The sequence below is a fragment of the Xyrauchen texanus genome, chromosome 12 (assembly GCF_025860055.1).
Source record: "Xyrauchen texanus isolate HMW12.3.18 chromosome 12, RBS_HiC_50CHRs, whole genome shotgun sequence".
Taxonomy (NCBI): Eukaryota; Metazoa; Chordata; class Actinopteri; order Cypriniformes; family Catostomidae; genus Xyrauchen; species Xyrauchen texanus.
In genome coordinates, this window is record NC_068287.1 from 33,211,603 (window position 1) to 33,235,015 (window position 23,413).

At 39.3% G+C, this 23,413-nt stretch overlaps 1 protein-coding gene across 1 annotated transcript in view; it reads right to left on the minus strand.

Annotated features, from left to right (window-relative positions):
* Positions 1–426: 426 nt before the first annotated feature.
* LOC127652637 (zinc finger protein 385D-like) overlaps positions 427–23,413 on the minus strand; it is a 151,467-nt gene continuing 128,480 nt past the window's right edge. The window contains exons 3-10 of the mRNA XM_052138897.1: positions 20,520–20,662; positions 15,369–15,479; positions 12,005–12,227; positions 3,042–3,341; positions 2,584–2,771; positions 1,649–1,747; positions 1,225–1,317; positions 427–899 (exon numbers count right to left, since the gene is read on the minus strand). Of these exons, the coding sequence (XP_051994857.1) occupies positions 672–899; positions 1,225–1,317; positions 1,649–1,747; positions 2,584–2,771; positions 3,042–3,341; positions 12,005–12,227; positions 15,369–15,479; positions 20,520–20,662 (1,385 nt within the window). The 3' untranslated portion in view covers positions 427–671. The remainder of the gene's footprint in view (positions 900–1,224; positions 1,318–1,648; positions 1,748–2,583; positions 2,772–3,041; positions 3,342–12,004; positions 12,228–15,368; positions 15,480–20,519; positions 20,663–23,413) is intronic.

Genomic DNA, 23,413 nt, shown 5'->3' on the forward strand with positions numbered 1-23,413 from the left:
TAAAAAAAAGACGCATCAAGTAAAGGGATGTTGCATTTCCTCACTAAACAAACAGCTAAAGCAGTTATAGGTCTCTAAAATTGTCTTTCCTCTAATAAATTCTAAAATAAAAACCTGATTAATATCTGAATAATGATAAATATCTCATAAAGCAAAGCTAAATATCCTTCTAATAATTTCATTTCCTTATCAGTCCTTCTTACAACAATATCCTGTCAATCATGTGCTCATCTGCATAGTGGGCTGGTGTTTGCTTTGAGGCCCCTCCCATATACGGGTCTTGATTCCATCCATTCATGTCTATAATTTCTCTGATTCTCTCTCACTATGTCTCTCTCTCACACACACACACACACACACACACACACACACACACACACACACACACACACACACACACACACACACACACACACACACCTCTCTTCCTTTGCTGCATAGTTCAAGAGTGACCCACATTGGGCACAGTCTTTGAGGATGATAGGGAACACTATGAGAGTGCATGTTTATGTTTATATACTGAATGTGTGTGTATGAATGTATTAGCTTGGAGAGAGCAGGAGCACAGACAAAGTTTGTACACAAACTGTCAGCACTGAGAACAGATCGTAAGACTAAATCACATAAATGTTCAACCTTGTTGAAAGACTGTTTGTTCTCATTTTGGGTGATCAATAAGGTGAAAAAATAATGGGGGTGTGCGTGGCTCTCAGAGGTCCGGGTGCTGGCCGAAAGAGGGCGGGACTGAGGATTGGTGTCTGAAAAAAAGCAGTGCCTGCTGGGTGACGGAGTGTGAGCGGATTGGCTGCAACAGTGCAGAGGGTGGGTGGAGTCATGGGGGTGTGAAGAAAGCTAGCGGTCAAATTTTTAGTCAGATGCTTCTGTAGAACCAGCTTAGTCTGTGAGAGAGAGACAAAGAGAGAAAATGAATCACAATGCAGAACTACAGATATCGGAAATCTTTTTTTTTAAAAGCTGAAGCATGTAATTTCTGCACCAAACGGAATAAATCCTTTAGTTGAGTTGTGACTCACGAATCAAACCAATCAGCTTTGAGGTGAATCACAACATTACAAACTTTGATTTGAAGCCAAAAAATTCAGTTCAAAACTGTCTTTAATGAGGGAATGAACTACAATCCCATGAAGCATTGACATAATCGAACTAATGATGGAAAAATATAGAACTATAAATTTAGATTTGTTGATTATAACTGTCAATTACCTGTGAGGACAGAGAGGAGAAATTGCATTGGTTGATAACTTTCTTCATTGCAGACACAGCACCACTTGCATAACTGTTCCATCTGATGCCCTGCTGCAAGACACAGCGAGAGTTGAGTTGCTATATAACTGAATGTGTGTTTATGTATGCACTTAGCTTCAGTGTGGGGTCTAATTTATCCCTTGAAGTGAGTTAAATCTTACAAAAAATCCCTTTATGGACATTTAAGGATGTCATTTAAACGATTAATAAATAAATGTAGGTTTGTATTTATTTCTAAAAATACAAGGGGTCAGGGTAGTCTATAGTATTTATAATTAGCTTTTCATAAAAACAATACAAGTCTAAGTTATGTGCTCATTTACAGTTGTTAGCTTAGTAAACGTGTGTCTGTGTTTTGGGTTTTTTGCTTGTGTATGCTTACCGATGCTGATGAGGTAGGCTGGCTTTTGGCATGAGGGTTGAATTTGGGCTTGGGGGGCTTTCCAGCCAGTCTATCCTTATGCCGTCGACTGATCATGTGCTAAAGTGAATAAACAAATATAGACATAATTATGTATTTATAAAGGAGAAATTTTCAAGCCTGAAATAATGACAAGTAGTATCCTTGAACTGAAGATGGGGAGTGTTGACAATTGAGTGAGACAATTCATACTGGACCAAGACAAAATAACAGCAGCTGTTCCTTAAACTTAAAACAATATCTCTCTTTTAATACCCTCTCTCTCTCTCTCTCTCTCTCTCTCTCTCTCTCCTTCTCTCGCTCTCTCTGTATCTCAAAAGGCATCTTCTGTTTACTTTACACTTCAGAGGCGGCTTAAGGGAAGCATGAAATATTGTTAAATGTCATGTCCTAAAGGTCTGAGTTGACACCAGACCAATCACACAAGATTTTCCAAGTAGCTTCAATGTCAATATGAGAAATCTGATGATTCATATTCATCAGAAAACACAAACTAGGCACTAGAAATCAGGCGTCAACAATTTAACCCCCAGCACCATACAGACACCCAAGGCTGACAGTTGGAGAAACATACATCTGTTACAATGGCTTTGTTTTGCCAATATATCATGGAAAAGGCTGGGTCTTCCCTTCTGAAAAATGTAGCATCTTGTGTTTTGAATGCTGGTCCACAACACGGGATACTGTTGTTCCAACATGGCCTTTCTGACTATATTAACCAACAAGACTTCCTCGGTTAACCACCAATATTCATGGTGTCCCTGGATTGGAACTGCTTATGGTTTGGTTGGTGTTGGATTTTTACTATAGTCTAAAATGGCATATCTGGACTCAAGATGGTTTCTGAGGGTACCTTGATGGACAATTATCTAGCTGTTCCTTTATGTTATTATTACCTGGCTGAGCTGAGTCTCAGAGTTGACATGGATCTCACAAACTTCACAGTAGAAGCTCTTGGTTGCTACGCCTACACTTCCCTTGTTGGCCAATCGCTTGCTTTTACATGAGGGGCGAGATGACATTGTTTTCCCTCGTCGTCGTGGCAGCACACTCTGTCCCTCCAACATTAGTTTGTGTTTGGTGCCTGTATAGAAAGGTACAGAAACTCACATGACATAGATAGATTGACATTGATTACTTATCCAATCACAAAGTGTTTCCTTTGCTATCTAAATGGGACATAGACTTCTATAAATAGAGTAACCCTACCCCCAATTTTTTTTTAATCTTAAGAATAGAAAAAACACTATTTTTTCAGTTACGAATTCTTTGTTCTGATGAAGATTTCCCTGAATATCCACAAAGGGATGTTGTGTCAATATTTATACACTCATACAAACACAAAGGTACGCACCACTATTGTGAGCCTCCATCTGATTGGTGGAGTTGACGTTAACTTTGCAGATGGGGCAGTGCAGATGTTGCTTGATCTTCTTGGGGTCCTTCTCTACCTGCGTGTCACCTGTAGGGCTGTCCCGTTGAGCGCCTGTCTCACAGGTGTCACCGGTGGGCTCCAGCATGCTGTCTGGGTGCTGGGAGTGAGGGGAAGAGACACACAGGTCTGCAGATGACACCTCCGATATGGGTGTCAAGACCACCGAACTGGAGTGAGCATCATCCACCCTCATTACAGAGTCTGAGTCACAGACAGCAGCTAAAAAGAGAAAGAGAGTGAGTCAGACTGCTGTTGCCTTTCACATCAATAACACAAAAATGCATGAGCAATTTTGATATTTGATGAGTTTTATTCTTTATAGTCGTGCCTGCACAATTATGACAAAAATCATAATTGTCAACTATTTCCCTTGAAATCATGATTATTAAAAGGGTTGAGAACCAAGAACTGGCTCCATGAAAAAAAAACACCTAGCGTGACCAGTGTAATGTGGTTCCTGAACAAATTACTCTATTGAGCTGTTTATTCTCAGTGCATCTCATTGACCTGGAAGTTATAACTTCTGTCATGTAAATAGACATAAAAAGAACATTTTGACGAAATGGAAGTTGATTTAAAGGGACAGTTTACCAAAAAAATTAAAATTCTCTCATCATTTACTCACCCTCATGCCATCCCAGATGTGTATAACTTTCTTCTGCTGTACACAAATTATGATTTTTAGAAGAACATCTGAGATCTGTAGGTCCAGTGGTACAATGCAAGTGAATGGTGACCAGACCTTTCAAGTTATGGAGATAAATTCAGCATAAAAGTAATCCATAAAACTCCAGTGCTTTAATCAATGTCTTCTCAAGCGATCTAGTTGGTTTTGGGTGAGAACAGATCAAAATGTAACTAATTTTTTACCTTACATCTTGCAATTGCAGTCTCTAGGCAAAATCATGATTTCAAGCTTATTACACTTCCTAGTGCTTGACAGATGCACAGAGCGCTAGATGACGCTAGGGAGTACAATAGAGCTTGAAATTATGATCGCCAAGGAGACAGCTGTCAATATGTACAGTGAAGAAGGAGTCACATTTTGATCTTTTCTCACCCAAAACCAACTGGTCCACTTATGAAGACATTGATTAAACCACTGGCGTCTTGTGAATTATGTTTTTGTTGACATTATCTGCTTAGAACTTCAAAGGCCTGATCATCATTCACTTGCATTGTATGGACCCACAGCGCTGAGATATACTTCTAAAAATATTTAGACATCTAGGATGGCATGAGGATGACTAAATGATGAGAGAATTAAAATTTTTAGGTGAACTATCCATTTAAATGCATTGCTGTAATTTACACTTCACAATTTGTTGGAGCAGCTTTACTAGCAATCTTGATTCTTTTTTCAATGAATTTGCAGCCCTACATTATGGGTGTTTTACTTAAAATATTTTTTCCTTTTCAATTTTGAACAAAAATGCTAACACAAACAGGCACACATACAAAAAAAGCTTACAATAGACCATCTGGTCGACAGTTGTAAACTAAATGCATTGTGCATATGTGCTATCTTCAATCTAAATCTAAAATCTAAAATCAATCAAACAATCCATAAGTGCAGGCAGTTAGCCAGCGATAGAGGCTCACAAAAGCGCCACTATTAAGCAAAAATGTATTTATTCATTTTTTTAGCCCAAGCTTCTGAATGTCTTGCTAGCTATAATTTAGCTGCAGGCTTGTATCTAAATTGGTACAAATGTGCAGCACACAGGAATACAAACGCAAATACATTCAGACTGACTGTTGATGTCCACGCAACACTGAGGCTAAGATTTTACAGACTGCTTTTCATGTGATGAACATTTAAGCCTGACCAGTTATTTAAGCCTGCTTTTGAAACTCAAGTGCTGTGTCCATCTATTTGATATATTCTGTTGAACAAGAAGATAAGGGCCACAAAAGCCTGGACAGTAAGAAACAATATGAGGTGCTCTCTCTGTTTTTCTGAGCACCCGGAACCAACCAGTCCTGTTCTCTTTCCACATAGTAACATCCTGTTTTTACTGCCACAGGTAGGCTGCTTGCTCTAATATGTGCACAAAGAATCCATTGACTCATATACCTAAGTACAAAATTCCTATTCGAAGGAATAAGGATAAGGAAGAGCTGTCAGCCCTGCAAAAGTAACTCAAAAAAGTTTAGTAAAAGTCTATCTGGCTTCTATTAAAAAAGCAATCTCACAGTTATACCCTCAAGCAAGGCACATCTTCCCAGGTTGTCCTTGTGATAACTTTAATTTAGGTTTCTTTGTATAAAAGTGTTAGCTAAATGACAAATTGGCAGCAAATTAGCCTGTGGAGCAACGGTGATGACATTCTGTAGTAAAATTATCCTATGCACAGTAGTGATTTCAGATGTTGATCAGACTGTGCTAAAAGCATGTCATAAAAGCCTAACAGCTTTCCAAGGATGACTTTACTACATCACCTCTAATGGGTGCTTGTGAATTTATGAGCCGCCAGAGAGTACTGAACTGACCTTTACAATCAATGTAGCAGTTCTATTGAGTAATTCAACACAGGATTTAAACAAGTAAAACAGTTTAGAGTGTGTGGAGGATCTGTTGTAATGCAGTAACTACGCTAACAATGAAAATGAGAAAAATGGTTTCAAAGTTTTTTGATTATCCACATAAAAGTGGATTATAAAATAGTCTCACTCCATTGTAAAGCTGGGTTGAGCAAGGAAGTATTGCTGGTTAAGCTAGTTAAAAAGGACACCAGCATTCAAAAACACAACATATTCTGATGACCACCAATGCTGCTCATTTCAACAGGGCAGACTGGAACATTATGTGTAGAGAGTGTGTGGGAGCATGTGTGTGTACGGGTGTGTAGGTTTTCTTTCACACCTGAAAATTATTGAAATGGAGAAAATTGCCTTGGGTAACACTATGTACCCATCACCCTATGGGTGTGTGTTTGTGCATCTGTCTCACAGTGGGCTTTACAACTGATCTTCATAGACTAATATGATCTGAGTCACACTTTCTAAATCTTTCCATTTTGAACAGCTTACTCTCAGCCTGTGGATGTGAGATGTGAAACATACACGCATATAAAAGAATGCAATGATGGACTCCAAAGAGAACGAAATTGAACATTAGGACAATAATCAACTTTCTTTATCAGTTACATAATCCTGATTTAGTCATAATATCATTAAAGGTGCACGCAGTAATTTTTTCCTCATATAAAATGTTTTACTTCTAAAGAAATTAATTGTTATTTTGAAACATATGTATAAAATCATGAGCACTCACATGAGATGAAGACTCCAGTCATATCAGTAACTTTATAAAAGCTGATTTATTCAGTATGGAGAGGGTCTCCTCATGGGACCTGCCATTTTAGAATAGCATGTCCAGTTAAACACTACTCTCTACTCAACACTACTCAGTGATTGCACTGTTATTACAGACTTTCACTCAGGAATTAAATCAATCATGCCTGACTGTGAATTGCAACTTTATACAATGCATTGACAACTGAAAACTATTGCATTTATCAATGCTGTATCTAGGTGTCAGTGTAAGTTCATGATGACATTAAAAAAATACTGAGTGCAACTTTAAAATTAAGAAGTTTAAATAATGCACTTGTTCATACTTTATCTGTGAGTTTCCAAGCATTTGTAAAATTAACTTAATAAATATTGCACTCAGAAATAACACTTTCTAGCTAATAAAATATTTTAAAGCTAAGCATAACTAGAATAATTTAATGGCCTCTATAGTATCTACTTTTCTTTTTAATTTCTTAAAATTGTTTTTACACAAAATAGCACCAGTAACAAAAGTAAAAAAAAAAAGAAAGAAAAAAAGAAAGAAAGAAAGAAAATTGGGGAGAAAAATTACCATATGCCTCTTTACCACAATGGAAAATTGTAATTTTTTTTACAAGGGGAGCTTGGGAAGCTCAGCGAGTACTGACGCTGACTACCACCCCTGGAGTTGCGAGTTCGAATCCAGGGAGTGCTGAGTGACACCAGCCAGGTGTCCTAAGAAACCAAATTGGCCCGGTTGCTAGGAAGGGTAGAGTCACATGGAGTAACCTCCATGTGGCCGCGATTAAGTGGTTCTCGCTCTCAATGGGGCATGTAGTAAGCATGGATCGCGGAGAGTAGCATGAGCCTACACATGCTGGGAGTCTCCACTGTGTCATGCACAGTAAGCCACGCGATAAGATGTGCAGACTGACAGTCTCAGAAGTGGAGGCAACTGATAGAGGTGAGTAACCGAGCCAACACAAGGTCCTTGTAAGTAGTGGTAACTGGGCATTACAAAAATTGGGGAGAAAAGGGGATAACATTTTTTTTTTTTAAAAATTACAAAATTATTCAAATTTAGTTAATCATTAGGATTTATCTTTAAATATTGCTTACATAATATTATATTAGTCTTGGTGTTTCTGTGGAATATAACTGTTAATTTTCTTAAAACATGAAACAAACCATAATTGTGTTATTTATGCTTGCATACAAATATATTACTATAAACACTTGCAAACAACTAAGTAAATAACTGCAGTAGTATAATGGATGCTATAGAATCTATAATAGATATATATACACTCACCTAAAGGATTATTAGGAACACCTGTTCAATTTCTCATTAATGCAATTATCTAATCAACCAATCACATGGCAGTTGCTTCAATGCATTTAGGGGTGTGGTCCTGGTCAAGACAATCTCCTGAACTCCAAACTGAATGTCAGAATGGGAAAGAAAGGTGATTTAAGCAATTTTGAGCGTGGCATGGTTGTTGGTGCCAGACGGGCCGGTCTGAGTATTTCACAATCTGCTCAGTTACTGGGATTTTCACACACAAACATTTCTAGGGTTTACAAAGAATGGTGTGAAAAGGGAAAAACATCCAGTATGCGGCAGTCCTGTGGGCGAAAATGCCTTGTTGATGCTAGAGGTCAGAGGAGAATGGGCCGACTGATTCAAGAGCAACTTTGACTGAAATAACCACTCGTTACAACCGTGGTATGCAGCAAAGCATTTGTGAAGCCACAACACGCACAACCTTGAGGCGGATGGGCTACAACAGCAGAAGACCCCACCGGGTACCACTCATCTCCACTACAAATAGGAAAAAGAGGCTACAATTTGCAAGAGCTCACCAAAATTGGACAGTTGAAGACTGGAAAAATGTTGCCTGGTCTGATGAGTCTCGATTTCTGTTGAGACATTCAGATGGTAGAGTCAGAATTTGGCGTAAACAGAATGAGAACATGGATCCATCATGCCTTGTTACCACTGTGCAGGCTGGTGGTGGTGGTGGTGTAATGGTGTGGGGGATGTTTTCTTGGCACACTTTAGGCCCCTTAGTACCAATTGGGCATCGTTTAAATGCCACGGCCTACCTGAGCATTGTTTCTGACCCCTTTATGGCCACCATGTACCCATCCTCTGATGGCTACTTCCAGCAGGATAATGCACCATGTCACAAAGCTCGAATCATTTCAAATTGGTTTCTTGAACATGACAATGAGTTCACTGTACTAAAATGGCCCCCACAGTCACCAGATCTCAACCCAATAGAGCATCTTTGGGATGTGGTGGAAAGGGAGCTTCGTGCCCTGGATGTGCATCCCACAAATCTCCATCAACTGCAAGATGCTATCCTATCAATATGGGCCAACATTTCTAAAGAATGCTTTCAGCACCTTGTTGAATCAATGCCACGTAGAATTAAGGCAGTTCTGAAGGCGAAAGGGGGTCAAACACAGTATTAGTATGGTGTTCCTAATAATCCTTTAGGTGAGTGTAGTTCATAGATATAGATCTATAAACATTCCCAACGAGGAAAAGAGCAGTCCCATTCTGGTACAGACTTGCTATATGCCAACATTCATATTTTCTCAATTTACTGTAAACTATCTAAGATACGGTTGATCTGTGAAAAAAACAACATCATCTTTTTAACTTATCAAAGGTGCAGCAAATGTGTTTAATAGTGTAAATGTGTTCAAATTGAGGAGCACTTTAGCACGTGTCTCCGCAGAAAGAAACTTAGAGAGAAAATCAAATTTGGCTGTCATGTGGCTTAAAACAGCATATAATTTGTTTCTTTGAAGATGTCCTTTGAATTCTAACAATGCAATTGTTTTTTTCTGTATAGTGAGAAAGGAAAAAGACATGTTGCCTTATGGCAATATCGTACCATAGAGGGTTCAAGAAAATCAGAATTTGTTCCTACTATGTCTGGGAGCTTGATGAAAACGAATTTTGACATCTGACAGTGAGAGCATTCAAAGTACGTTTCAATGGCAGTTACAAAATGGACCCCTTCCTCTAGAATTTTCCCAAACCCCCTCCCATCCATCTTTCTCCTCTTCCATTTTCAGTGTCTCATACGCGGTTAATAACAGCTGACATGCATGTAGAGTTGTGATTGGTCCCTGCAGCTGTGATCTTAATGACAAAACAGGCAATCAGAGTCTGTGTGTGTGTGTGTGTGTGTGTGTGTGTGGTTTAGCAGGACAGCATTTCAAAAGCATTCAGTAATTAGCTCAAACTCTCATGTGTGTGAGATCAGAGTGAGTTTGAGAGTGTGTTATCTGTTAAATGAAAGCATTAACCCATCAGTGAGGAAAATCCTATAATTTAACTGACAATTCCAAAATCTAAAATGCAGCTGCCTTCTAAGCCAGTATCTTAACAGAGATTGGACCTCATAAATGAATGATTTGGAATGCTCTGCAGTAATTAGCAACACTGTAGCACACAAATGGTGCTCTGCATGGGAGTACTGGGTTAGCATGTTGCTAAGCTGATCATCAGCCTGGCAGCAGGGCACCTTTCTGGAATTGACACCCTAAAAATCATACAAATGCATAGCACACAAAAATATTGGGTAAAATATAAACTTTTAACTGACAGTTTTGTATCGATAGATTTTGGTACTGAATGCATTATCCCCTAACATTCCTTTTGTGTTCCACAGCAGAAAGAAAGTCGTACGGGTTGAAATGACATGGTGCTGCGTAAATGAATATTTATTTTTGGCTGAACTAACCATATAAATTGGGTCAAAAGTGTGCCTATGATGCCTTAAAAGTGTGCTTTCATAGGCAGCTCACTAGGATTTGGAACAGAGCTACTGAATGTACATATGAGAAGTGTGTTGGCATGTGTGCATGAGCACTAATCCAAACACAAAGGCTTTGAGACAAAATTGCATTGGCTAATCTTCTCACTCTTCTAGCTCTTTTAAATTCTCTCTCTCTCTCTCTCTCTCTCTCTCTCTCTCTCTCTCTCTCTCCTCTCTCACTCACTCACTCACTCACTCACTCACTCACTCTTTCTGTTCTTCTCTTATCTAATCTCTCCTTTTCTTCCTCTACGATTCCACGCTCCCTCTCACAGTTGTGTCATCATGATTGGGGCTGAATATGAATATGTGATTTGATGAGCTCGCTGTTCTCTCTTTCTCTCTTTTTGCCCTCTCCATCCACTTTCATTTGTTCTTTCTCTCTCCTACGCATACTTTTTCACACTCAAGGCCTCGTTCTGTAAAGCTGTGCAGTCTTTCTCTCTCCCTGTTGATTTTTTTTTTATCATATCCTTTGGGCCCATATTCAGTTTGCCTTTCAAATAATATTCTATAGAGTTTGGGCAGAGGAGAAGAAAGCAAGAGTTTAAAATGGATGAAACGTAAGCGATTATTGGAGAGGAATATCTCATAGCCCACATTTCACAATCTAACCAAATCCTGATGGATAAGATGAGAAATGCGCTGATGCATTGACCATACATCATTATCGGCCAATAACAAAATTATTTGCACAATTGGACAAGGTTTAAAAACAGCCAATAATAAGGGCAGATCATTTCCTTTCAAAAAATTAACCTACAACATGCTGTGTGAAAAAACAATACAAACCATTATTTGAATTATTTTTTAATTGGGTATGACAGCAGAAATGCAATTTGTAAGCTTTGCTCTGCTAGAATTTCACAAGGTGGAACTACCATAAAAACTAGAAACAACTAATCTGATTACTCATCTTAACGGGATAATTCAACCAAACACGAAAATGCTCTCATCATTTACTCACCCTCATGCCATCCTAGATGTGAATGACTTTCGTTCTTCTGCAGAACACAAACAAAGATTTTTTAGAAGAATATCTCAGCACTGTGGGTCCATTCAATGTAAGTGAATGGTTATCAGACATTTGAGGCTACAAAAATCACATAAAGGCAGCATAAAAGTAATTCATAAGACTCCAGTGGTTTAATTAATGTATTTTGAAGCAATATGAATGGTGTGTGTGTGAGAAACAGATCAATATTTTAGTCCTTTTTTTAACCATAAATCTCCATTTTCACTTTCAAAATGTGAAAATGGAGATTTATGGTAAAAAAAGGACTTAAATATTCATCTGTTTCTCACTCAAAACTATCATATCACTTCTGAAGACATATTTAACCAATGGAGTCTTATGGATTATTTTGAAGGTACAAAAAGCACAAAGGCAGCATAAAATTTCTGGTCACCATTTACTTGCATTGTATGGAACTACAGAGCTGAGATATTCTACTAAAAATCTTTGTCTGTGTTCTGCAGAAAACCCATCTGGGATGGCAAGGAATAATATGAGTTTTAAAGCTAAAGTAAAGGCTGTTTCAGCTAAAAAAGGGACAAGCTACATCATTCACAACTTAAAGTGAGTTAAGAACATTAAAAAATGTAAGAAACCATACAGCTGTATATTATAGTTTTCTCAGAAATCTGTCACATTAACAAAGTTAAATGTCATGTTGTCTTTAAAACACAACTTGGTCACCAGGGCATGTTTTGTGCCATAACAAAATGCCCTCTTACAAGGCGGATTATCTGTGTGAGTTCACTTACTTCTCTCCACAGGGTTGTCATTCAGTAGGGCAGGAAGTGGATCTGGAGCACTTGTTTTCACTCTGTCCCCTTCCCTCTCCCTGTCCCTTTCTCGGTCCTTCTCTCGGACTCTGTTGTGTTGTGCATTGTCGAGTTGTCGTCTCTGCTGCTTGTTCTTCTGAGCCTCTAAAGCCTTCAGTTTACGAGTGTGTTTATGGCCTTTGTAATGGGCTTCTGCCTGATTCTACAAAGAGAAATACAAAGAAAGCAAGAAAGATAAACTATTGCAATACTCTTAGAAACAATCTCAGTTTTATAGAAAAACACAAATATGAAGACATATAGATGACAAACACATAAGCATATGTACAATAACACGCCTAAACATGTGTTCACACATTTGAATGTACACACACATACACTCAGAGGGTAGACATTGAGGGTGATAAGAATATATGCCCAATAGGAGGGGCAGTGCTACAATTCTTGTAACCAATAATAAACAGAAATATCTTTCTAAATGGACCATGTGTGATCTTGACTGTGTTTGAGAGTGAGATTTATGATGGGCAATGTATTTGCGGATAAACTAAACACACAAACACACACACATGCGCACGCACACACGCACGCACGAACGCACACACACTTTCTGCATTTTCAAAAATATATATCCTTTATATATTAATTTTTTTTAAGCGATTTGAATTATGGGGACACTAGAAATGTCCTCATAAACCACATTTATAGCATAATACCCTTTTAATAACCAGTTTGTAACCTAAAATGTCCTCCTAAACCCCCCAAACCCCCCCACCACCACACACACAATCGACACCTCTTCACAGCTCAAAACATGAACGTTTTTAGACTCAAGAAATCCTCTAGAGCTTTAATTCAGATTTCTGCTGAAATGACAACACTAATAAATCAGTGTGTAATTAATGTGAGCATAAGCTGTTGACATGCTGAGATGTGAAACCCTCTTTGCTTGAAGTAATTTTAAAAATCGATTTGATTTGAAAAATTACACTGGCACATGCTGCTTAAAAAGCATACAAGGAAGACTTCAAATTGTCAGTTGGATGGCAAAAATCCAGTTCACAACTTGCAAAACAAATGTGACATGCAGTTCATCAAGTTAATCTCCAGCTAATATCAAAGCAGAAATGAATGTGTGGGCCCAGTGGGGAGTAATCAACCTGCTCAAATCCTCTTAAGTACTTAGCAGATGACCGTCATTTGAGGGCTGACAGCTCCAAACGGCTGAGGTGAAGGGATGTTTAAAGAAACATGACGCTGCAAATTGCGCTCTCAGTGATGATTTATTTTAATCATGTACTGTATTTTGCATTGTTTTTTTGGGGGAGAAAAACAATGTTTTAAATTACTTGATTTAATTTTGACTTGGATGAAAATGGATTGCTTGATGTCGTAGATGAGTGTGTATTTAGTCCATCCATTTCCTCATTTTTGACAAATTCACATGGATTTTCAGACTGGTTAATTAAAGTATAGTTCAGGCAAAAAATTACATCATTTACTTACCCTCATGTTGTTCCAAACTCATATCAATGAAAGTGAATTGTGACTGAGACTAACATTCTGCCAAGCATCTCCTGTATTCCATGGCAGAAAAAAAGTCATATGGGTTTGGGACAATATGAAGGTGAGTAAATGATGACTGAAATGTTATTTTTGGGTGAACTATCCCTTTAATATATAGGCATTATTGGACTGAAAGGATCATTTCGATAATATTTAAATCCCCCCTTACATTCACACCACAGTTTAGGAATTCTATGAAAATGCAATGAGCTCAAGAAAGGCAAAAGAGACACTGCCTTTATCTGCTGTTGTCACTGATGGACAGTCTAACTTTATAAAAAAGATACTGCATGGCATGCATACACTTCTCACTACTTTAAAATGCAAATCAAACATGAAATAGACTGGAGTCATTCAAATGGTATTATTCACCCATTAATAAATAGAATCTGTAGTAAACAGGTGTGTGTGACAGAAAACAGGGAGATCGAGAGACTGACAAACAGAAACGAAAAGTCAGAGGAAGATGGAAAGAGAGAGAAACAGAGTGTCGCATGGTGAACTGCAAGCCGTAGAAAACTAATGAGCAATTGATAGACTTTAGATGTCTAATGGAGAAAACACTGTTGGGTGTCTCTCTCAAACATATTTAGTCTAAAAATGCCCCAAACAGCAGTACAAACTGAACAAAGAACTGCAGATTTTTTCTCTATTTAATAGGTTCCCCCAGAACATCACTAGCATACAGCAGAAGGATGGATGCACAATGATTAGGTGTACTTTTCATGTACATTCATTTTTATGGCTAAAATATATCTAATTTCTTCAGATGTCACACAAAAAATGTATTCTTACTTATTAAAGGTGGACTGGTGATTACAGGCCTTGAGTATTACCAGTGATTATTTTGTACTGCTAGATGTACAGCATATTGTGTTTAAAGTTTTACAGCCTAAACTTAACTGATGTATACTTTCTGTGTTGCAAAATTAAATAATACAATTTATGTTGAAATTAATTAGATTTTAGAGCTAATATAGTCAATACCTGCAGTCCATGCGTTTGAATATTAAGTGTCCTTAATATTTTTTTATGTTGTAACCACTTTAAAAAAGGCACTTGGGGCTGTGCTATATTGTACCTTATTGCTTAATTGTAGGGTTAGGGCTTATTTTATGGTTAGGCTGCAGTCATTATAATTAGCTTCATTTAAGAACAATAGAAGTACTTACAAATTTAGATCAGTAAGTGTGTGCTTATAGTATGTGTTTAAGCATTTAAAAGGGACTGTGTTCATTTAAGAAAAAGTGAGATCAAAGAGCGCAGTAAGAAAGATGACAAAATAAAAGAATGAAATAAATGATGAATGTTGTAAGGGATGGAAAAGGTTTGACCTGTCCAGTGTGTTCTCTGTCTGTCACACACACACACACACACACACACACACACACACACACACACACACACACACACACACACACACACACACACACACACACATGTTGTGTTTCCATGTTTTATGGGGACTTTCCATAGACATAATGGTTTTTATACTGTACAAACTTTATATTCTATCCCCTAAACCTAACCCTACCCCTAAACATAACCCTCACAGAAAACATTCTGCATTTTTACATTTTCAAAAAACATAATTTATTATGATTTATAAGCTGTTTTCCTCATGGGGACCGACAAAATGTCCCCACAAGGTCAAACATTTCGGGTTTTACTATCCTTATGGGGACATTTGGTCCCCACAAAGTGATAAATACACGCTCACACACACACACACACACACACACACACACACACACACACACACACATTACACACTAACCGTGGAGTTGAATCGCAGGTGGCAGATATTGCATGAGATGACCTGTTTTTTCTTCAGTGACTGAGGAACACCAAACGTGTGGTTTATCACTGCCTTCTGCACTGGGTCCATCTGAGGGATGGAGGAGAATATCATGTTCAGATGGACTGAGAACAATAGAAGTATCTTTCATACAAATCAGTGACCTCTATTCTATAGAATACTATCTTCTCTGTTCTCAGAACTACTCTGAGCGACTTTCCACTAACACCCCTCGCCATGGGAACCCACACCATACCACAATGACTCTGCAGCTGGTCGCAGGTCTATTTATTCTACAGCCTCAAGAATGTTCTTGTTGTTCATCCACAGTCATTCCTAACTGGCTGGGATGCTGCCAGATCCATGTGTGTGTGTGAGTGTCTATTTGAGTGTATCTGATAAAGTCACATTGTGGAGTCTGGTAACTGAAGAGGTCCAATCTCAAAATTAGTAGGATATTATTACTGCAGAGGGGAAGAGAATGAGATAAAAGAGGCGAGAAGAGAAGAAATGAAATGAAACGAAAAGAGAAGAAAAGTTTTTTCACAAGAAATTAGAAAAGATGAAAAAAGACAAACAGTGACAAGATGCGATGAGAGGAGGAGAGGAGAAAAAAGAACAGTTAGAAGAGGAGATAAAATGAGTAGTGGAGTAAATATTTCAGTAAAAAAGATGAGAAGAGAAGAGATGAAATAACAAGGAAAGAACAGATGGTGTGATGAGAAGTGATAAGATGAAAAGAGAAGAGAATAGACAAAATGAGATAAGGTGAGAAGATATAAGGAGAAAAAAGGTGCAGTAAGAAGATAAGAAGAGACTAGACAAGACATAATGAGAAAAGAAGCAATGAGAATGGAAAAGATGAGAAAAGAAGTGTTGAGATGAGAAGAGATGAGACGACAAGAGATAAGAAGAGATTCGAAGAGGTAAAATGAAAAGATTAGACATGATGAGAAGAGGAGAAAAAGGCACAGTACAGAGATGAGATGGGAAGAGATGAGATGAGACATGACATGAAAAGAAGAGATGAGAAGACACAAGAACAGCCACATCTGCTCCATGGTACTTTTTAATAGCAAATTCTCATGTAAATTTCAAATGGGTCTGTGGCAGGGCGGAGGGTGGGGCTGGGTCATGATTCCACACACCCGGCCCTTAATTAGGTTTATGAAGCCAGAGAGGGATAAAGGCGACTGGAGAAGGCAGTGCGACAGAGGGAGAGTTACGGGAGCAGCCCGACACCTGTGTGTGTGTATTTGTCTTTTGGTTACGTTTATTATTAAACTATAATTTATATTATCAAGCCGGTTCTTGCCTCCTCCTGTCCATTGAACTATGTTACAGGGTCGCATGCGCAACGATATCGATATAAGCCCAAATGAATCATGCATGTGAGCTGCTCTGCGTTTGTCACGAGAGATTGCATTATAAGGAGCGCTCTGTAGACGTGTTCGCACTGACCCTGTCACTGGTCTGGAGCTAACGTTTGGCGTGAAGCCCGGTTGACATGCTCACACTGATACTGTCACCGGTCTAGAGCTCACGTTTCGTGGGAAGCTCACATACGAATAGCAGAGTGCAATTTGGCTTCACAGACCCTGCTCACATCCTTGTCCCACGTTACATATTTAGCGCTCATAAAGTGAAATTAATGTAAAAACTTCATTGCCTGACGGAAATGCTTAAGGACGTGGCTAATATGAGAGTATAAAAATTAAGGCATATCTTAAAAAATTATATTTCGATATTTACGCATTCGATAACATTGAATTGGTTATTGGATTATGTCTCGATCCAGATCGATGGATCATTACACCCCTAATATATATACAAGTATGTACAAATGCAAATCTGTTATATACAGATAGTGCATAAGCCATTTACATTTATGCATTTGGCAGACGCTTTTATCCAAAGCGACTTACAGTGCAATTATTACAGGGACAATCCCCCGGAGCAACCTGGAGTTAAGTGCCTTGCTCAAGGACACAATGGTGGTGGCCGTGGGGTTAGAACCTGCAACCTTCTGATTAACAGCCCTGTGCTTTAGCCACTACGCCACCACCACTCCGAATGTATTGGCAGAAGTGGTAAGATAGGTATTGCACATAATTATCGCTCAATGGGGCAGTTTTTACTGGTCATTAGAAGAATACCCTGAGGAAAAAACTGTTCTTGTGCCTGATGGCTCTGGTGCTCAGTGCTCTCTATCGCCGGCCAAAGGGCAAAGGTTCAAAACTGTGGTGGGCTGGGTGAGTGGGGGTCCAGAGTGATTTTTCCAGCCCTTTTCCTCACTCTGGAAGTGTACAGTTCTTGGAGGGCAGGGGGCAACCAATAATCTGCTCAGCAGTTCAAACTGTCCTTTGTAGTCATCTGATGTCTAATTTTGTAGCTGAACCAAACCAGAGAGTAACTTAAGTGCAGAGGACAGACTCAATGACAACTGAGTGGAAATGTATCTACAGTTCAACCTGTGGCAGGTTGAACTTCCTCAACAGGTGAAGGAAGTACAACCTCTGCTGGGCCATAATGGAGTCAATGTGGGTCTCCCGCTTCAGGTCCTGTGAGATGATAGTGCCCAGGAACCTGAATGACTACACTGCTACCACAGTGCTGTTCAGAATGGTGAGCGGGGTCAATGTTGGGATGTTCCTCCTAAAGTCCACTAGCATCTCCACTGTTTTGAGCGTATTCAGCTCCAGCTTGTTTTGATTGCACCAGACAGCCAGCTGTTAAACCTCCCAACTGTATGCAGACTCATCGTCATCCTGGATGATTCCTATGACAGTTGTGTTGTCTGAAAACTTCAGGAGGGTCTTTGGCAGTGCAGTCATTTGTGTACAGAGAGAAAATTAATGGGGAGAGCACACATCCCTGGGGGGCACCAGTGCTAATCGTACAGGTGCTAGAAGTGAATTTTCTCAGTCTCACTAACTGCTGCCTATCTGTCAAAAAGCTGGTGATCCACTGACAGATACAGGTGGGAACAGAGAGTTGGTTTAATTTAGTCAAGAGAATAGCTGAGATGATGGTGTTGAAAGCCGAACTGAAGTCCACATAAAGCATCCTTACATATGTCCCTGGTCTGTCCAGATGTTGCAGGACATGATACAATCCCATGTTGACTGCACTATCCACAGACCTGTTTGTTCGATAAGCAAATTGAAGGTGATCCAGAAAGGGTCCAGTTATGCCCTTCAGGTGGGCCAACACCTGTCTCTACAATGACTTCATAATTACAAACGTCAGAGCGACGGGTCTGTAGTCATTAAGTCCTGTGATTTTGGGTTTCTTTGGGACAAGGGTGATGATGGAGCATTTGAAGCAGTAGGGAACTTCACATTGCTCCAGTGATTTGTTGAATATCTGTGTGAAGATGGGGGCCAGCTGGTCGGCACAGGATTTTAGACAAGTGGGTGAAACATTCTCTGGGCCCTGTGCTTTCCTTGGCTTCTGTTTCCAGAAGACCCGGCACACATCCTCTTCACAGATCTTAAGTGCAGGTTGAATAGCAGAATGGGGGAGAAGGGGGTCGCAGGAGGTGTTGATGTATGTGTGAAGAGAAGGTCAGATTGGGTGTGAGACTTGGCTTTTCAAATCAACAGTAAGACACATTCAGGTCATCAACCAGTTGATGATTCCCTACAGCAAGGGTCTTCAAAAGGGGGTTATACCACAGGGGTCTGCAAATTATTTTTTGATCTACCATTGGTGGCATTTGTAATAATCACTCACTCACACGAGTGACAGCACTAGTCAGCAGAAGCGCACAGCCGGACAAATCCTTCACTCGACTACTGCTTATCACGAGCCGCTCAAAGCACAACACACATCAGGTTCAGCAGCACTGCAGTAAAGGGTCGCATGAGTAAACGCATCTGCTTTGCGTTGGTTGTGCTGTGCAGTTGAGCAGTTGACAACCTGCTTTCAGAACAATAGCATACTTACCTGGTGTAAATCAATATTTATCACGAGATGAAGACTCCATTTTAGTAACCTTATAAAAGTTGTTTTATTCTGCATGGACAGGGTCTGTCTGTTTTTCTTTCTGCCTGTCTGGCTTTTTCTTTCTTTTTGGATGTTTGGCACAGTGATTTACAGAGGAATTTAAAAATATCACTTCATATCAAAAATGTTGCAGACCCTTACTGTACATCCTTGCTGAAATGACCAGCTAAAACAAGCTTAAGTTGGTTGGCTGGTTTTAGCTGGTTAGAGAAAAGGGAGCAGTAAGGAGACGAGAAGAGACTAGAAGAACAAGTCCACCTCTTTTTGATCAATTATCTTCCATGACATACTTTACTAGTCATTTATGATTTGTGGATAAGGATTGTTAATCAGAATGTTATAGAGATTGCACAAAAAAAAAATTCTAGTAAATGGAAGATTTTAGAGCAGAGCAAAAAAAAAAAGAAAAGAAAAATATATTCACTGTAGAAATATCTATGACTTTTAGAGGAGAGGACAAGCGGACGTGAGCAGTATGGAAAGAAAGGAAAAGAGTGTGGATGACAGTGCATGATAAGAGAGAAGAGAGGTCACTGACAGTTACTTTGCTATAGAAACAGGTGTCTTATTTATCACTCTGGTACAAAAGAAACACACAAAAACGCACAAGGACTGATCAGATCAGAGACGGAACCTGGTATATATATTAAACATACATATAAGTGACAAAGATTCCCTTAAAGTGTACAAGATATCTTATTACTTTATAATGAGCAGCCAAACAGTGTACACATAAACATAATAAATGAAGTGAATCATACTTATACAGTGTGTGTGTGTGTGTGTGTGTGTGTGTGTGTGTGTGTGTGTGTGTGTGTGTGTTTTTAGAATGCAGATATCAGAAGAAATAGAACTCTGTTACACACAGGACCAAAGAGAGTCTGAAACTAAATCTAGATCCTAATCTAAATCTGCTCTGAGTCTAAAATCTAAACACAATACTCTTCTGTTAGCGACCCTTTTTACAAAGTTTGTACACTTTAAAAAAAACCCTGCAGCTTGCCGTGTCACTCCTGACATTTAGAGCTGACATTAGGGACCAAACTCGAACTCAGACTTTCAATGACGAAACATCTGGAAAAGAAAGGTTTAGAACAAAATTAGGTCTGTTAACTAACTCACAGTGTTGAAGTTTGGGAAGAGGTTGAGGGGGGAGGAGCCACTGAGCCGGAAGGGCAGGAAGTGTTTTAAGTCCAGAGGTGTATGCAGCGGGCGACCCTGCATCGGTAATGAGGCCAGCAGGGGGCTCCCCTGGGCAGTCGTACCTGACAAGAGCACAGAAAACCAAACAGATGTAAGAGAAAATATCTTATTGTACATCCAGCAACCAATCAGTGCACAAATACTAATAAATACATTTATATTATGCATTATAAATTGATATGTTACTTAATTTAGACTTAATTTAGAGAGAATAATTTTAGCTATTATAAATAAGCTTCCTTTTTTCCCCATTTGTTCTTTTTTAAACACTAACATTCCAGAATCACCGCGGTAATGACAAAGATTGTCAGTAACTAACAGTTAATTGAAATAAAGCTACATTACTGTAATAATAATAATAATAATTATTATTATTACTACTATAAGCTTTGATATTACTTGTCCTTTTACCCTTTATATGAGTCGTTTATTATATGGATAAATATTGATAAATACTGTATGAGAAAAATTTATTGATCACAACATTAACATAAAATAACACGTACACAAACACACACATCTTAAACACTCATAATCTCTGAATTATCTGCTGTGGACTGGACCGCATTGGCTTTCTCACAGAGAGAAATGAACATCATGGGATATGGGATTTTTAATGGGGTGTGTGTTAGTGTGTGTATGTGTGTTTGTCTGCAGGGATATCGTGTTTGTAATGGAGCAGGGATGTAGAGGTTTCTCATTTTCCAGTTGACTGAATCTGAAATCCAGGATCGTATAAATACTTACCCTACAACAAAGATCAATCAGTGCACACACACACACACACACACACACACACACACACACACACACACACACACACACACACACACACACACACACACACACACACACACACACACACACACACACACACACACACACACACACACACACACACAGTCTGTGTGTGAGACTGAGATTCCTGAAGCTTTCAACTCACAGAAGAGCGCCATTAATCAAAGCAAGACAAATTTTACAGCGAGAAAACACAACTTGCACCCCACCATTCAACACAAACATACTATACAGGGAAGACTGGGCCTAGTTGTCACATGGAAAGCTTTCCCAAATGCAGTATCGCAGTCACTATAAGGTTTTGAGTAAAAAGAAATGTGTTTGTTCTGTAGCCGTTTTTGTATGTTGGTTGCAGACACCTAGATAAAAAACTGACTTATAACTAACTTAGTTCACCCAAAAATAAAAATTATCTCTCATCATTTACTCACCCTCATGCCATCCTACATATGTATGACTATCTTTCTTCTGCAGAACACTAACAAAGATTTGAAGAAGAACATCTCAGCTCTGTAGTTCCTCACAATGCAAGTGAAAGGTATCCAGAACTTTGAAGGCCCAAAAAGCACATAAAGGCAGCATAAAAGTATTCCATATGACCCCAGTGGGGTCATATCTTCAGAATAATATCTTCAGAAGTGATATAATAAGTGTACATTAGAAACAGATAAATATTTCAATCTTTGTTTACTATAAATTTCACTTTCTTTCACATTCTGAAAGTGAAAGTGGAGATTTACAGTAAATAAGGATTTAATTATTGATCTGTTTCTCACCCAAAATGATTGCATCAATTTAGAAGACATGGCTTTAACACTGGAGTCATATGGAGTACTTTTAGTCAAGTCAAGTGAAGTGGCTTTATTGTCATTTCAACCATTTACAGCAGGTACAGTACAGAGTGAAACTAAACAACGTTCCTCCAGGTCCATGGTGCTACATAAAAACAACACAGAACTACATGAGGCTACAGACCTAAACAGGACTACATAAAACGCACATGTACAAACATGTGCAAACAGCGCAAGACAGTACAATAATTACTAAAACAGGACAAAAGTTACAGTAAAGGACAGTGCAGCACCAACCAGTACACAGTTCTGGTGTGGAATAATAAATGCTGTTAAATGTAAACATAACACACTATTTAGCAGCAAAAAATGCCAGATGATCAATACAGTATTTGCTTACGGTGTTTTAACAGCATTTTAAGAAAGAAATTTGGCAGCGTCTCCCCTCCAGAGAGGAGTAGGCCAGTCCAGATGGCACCCTGGCCTGATACTGGCGGGGGAGGAGTGTGACAAGGAGGAGGGAGTGGCCGGGCCATGAGGGTGCATGGCCGGCGCTGAGTCAGTTAATCAGCGGGAAAGAGAGATAAAGGGGAGCCTGAGACACCAATTCGAGAGAGAGAGAGAGAGCACTGTGTGTGTGTTTATGTTTGTTTTATGTTGTTTAAGTTCAGTTACATCATTAAAGTTATGTTGACTGTCCTGCCGGTTCCCTCCTCCTCCTTGCCTATCCTGAACTCATTGCAATGTGTGTTTATGAGCTTGATTGTATGTGGGTTGGCGTCAGTCCAGTCTCTTGGTTTTAAGGAGTCTGATGGCTTGGGGGAAGAAACTATTACACAGTCTGACCATGAGGGCCGAATGTTTTGGTACCTTTTGCCAGACGGCAGGCGGGTGAAGAGTTTGTGTGAGGGGTACGTGGGGTCATCCACAATGCTGGTGGCTTTGCAGATGCAGCGTGTGGTGTAAATGTCTGTGATGGAGGGAAGAGAGGCCCTAATGATCTTCTCAGCTGTCCTCACTATCCACTGCAGGGTCTTGTGATTCGAGACGGTGCGATTCCCAAACCAGGCAATGACGCAGCTGCTCAGGATGCTCTTGATAGTCCCCCTGTAGAATGTGGTGAGGATGAGGGATGGGATATGGGGTTTTCTCAGCTTTCACAGAAAGTAGAATGCTGCTGGGCTTTCTTGGCTATGGAGATAGTGCTGAGGGACCAGGTGAGGT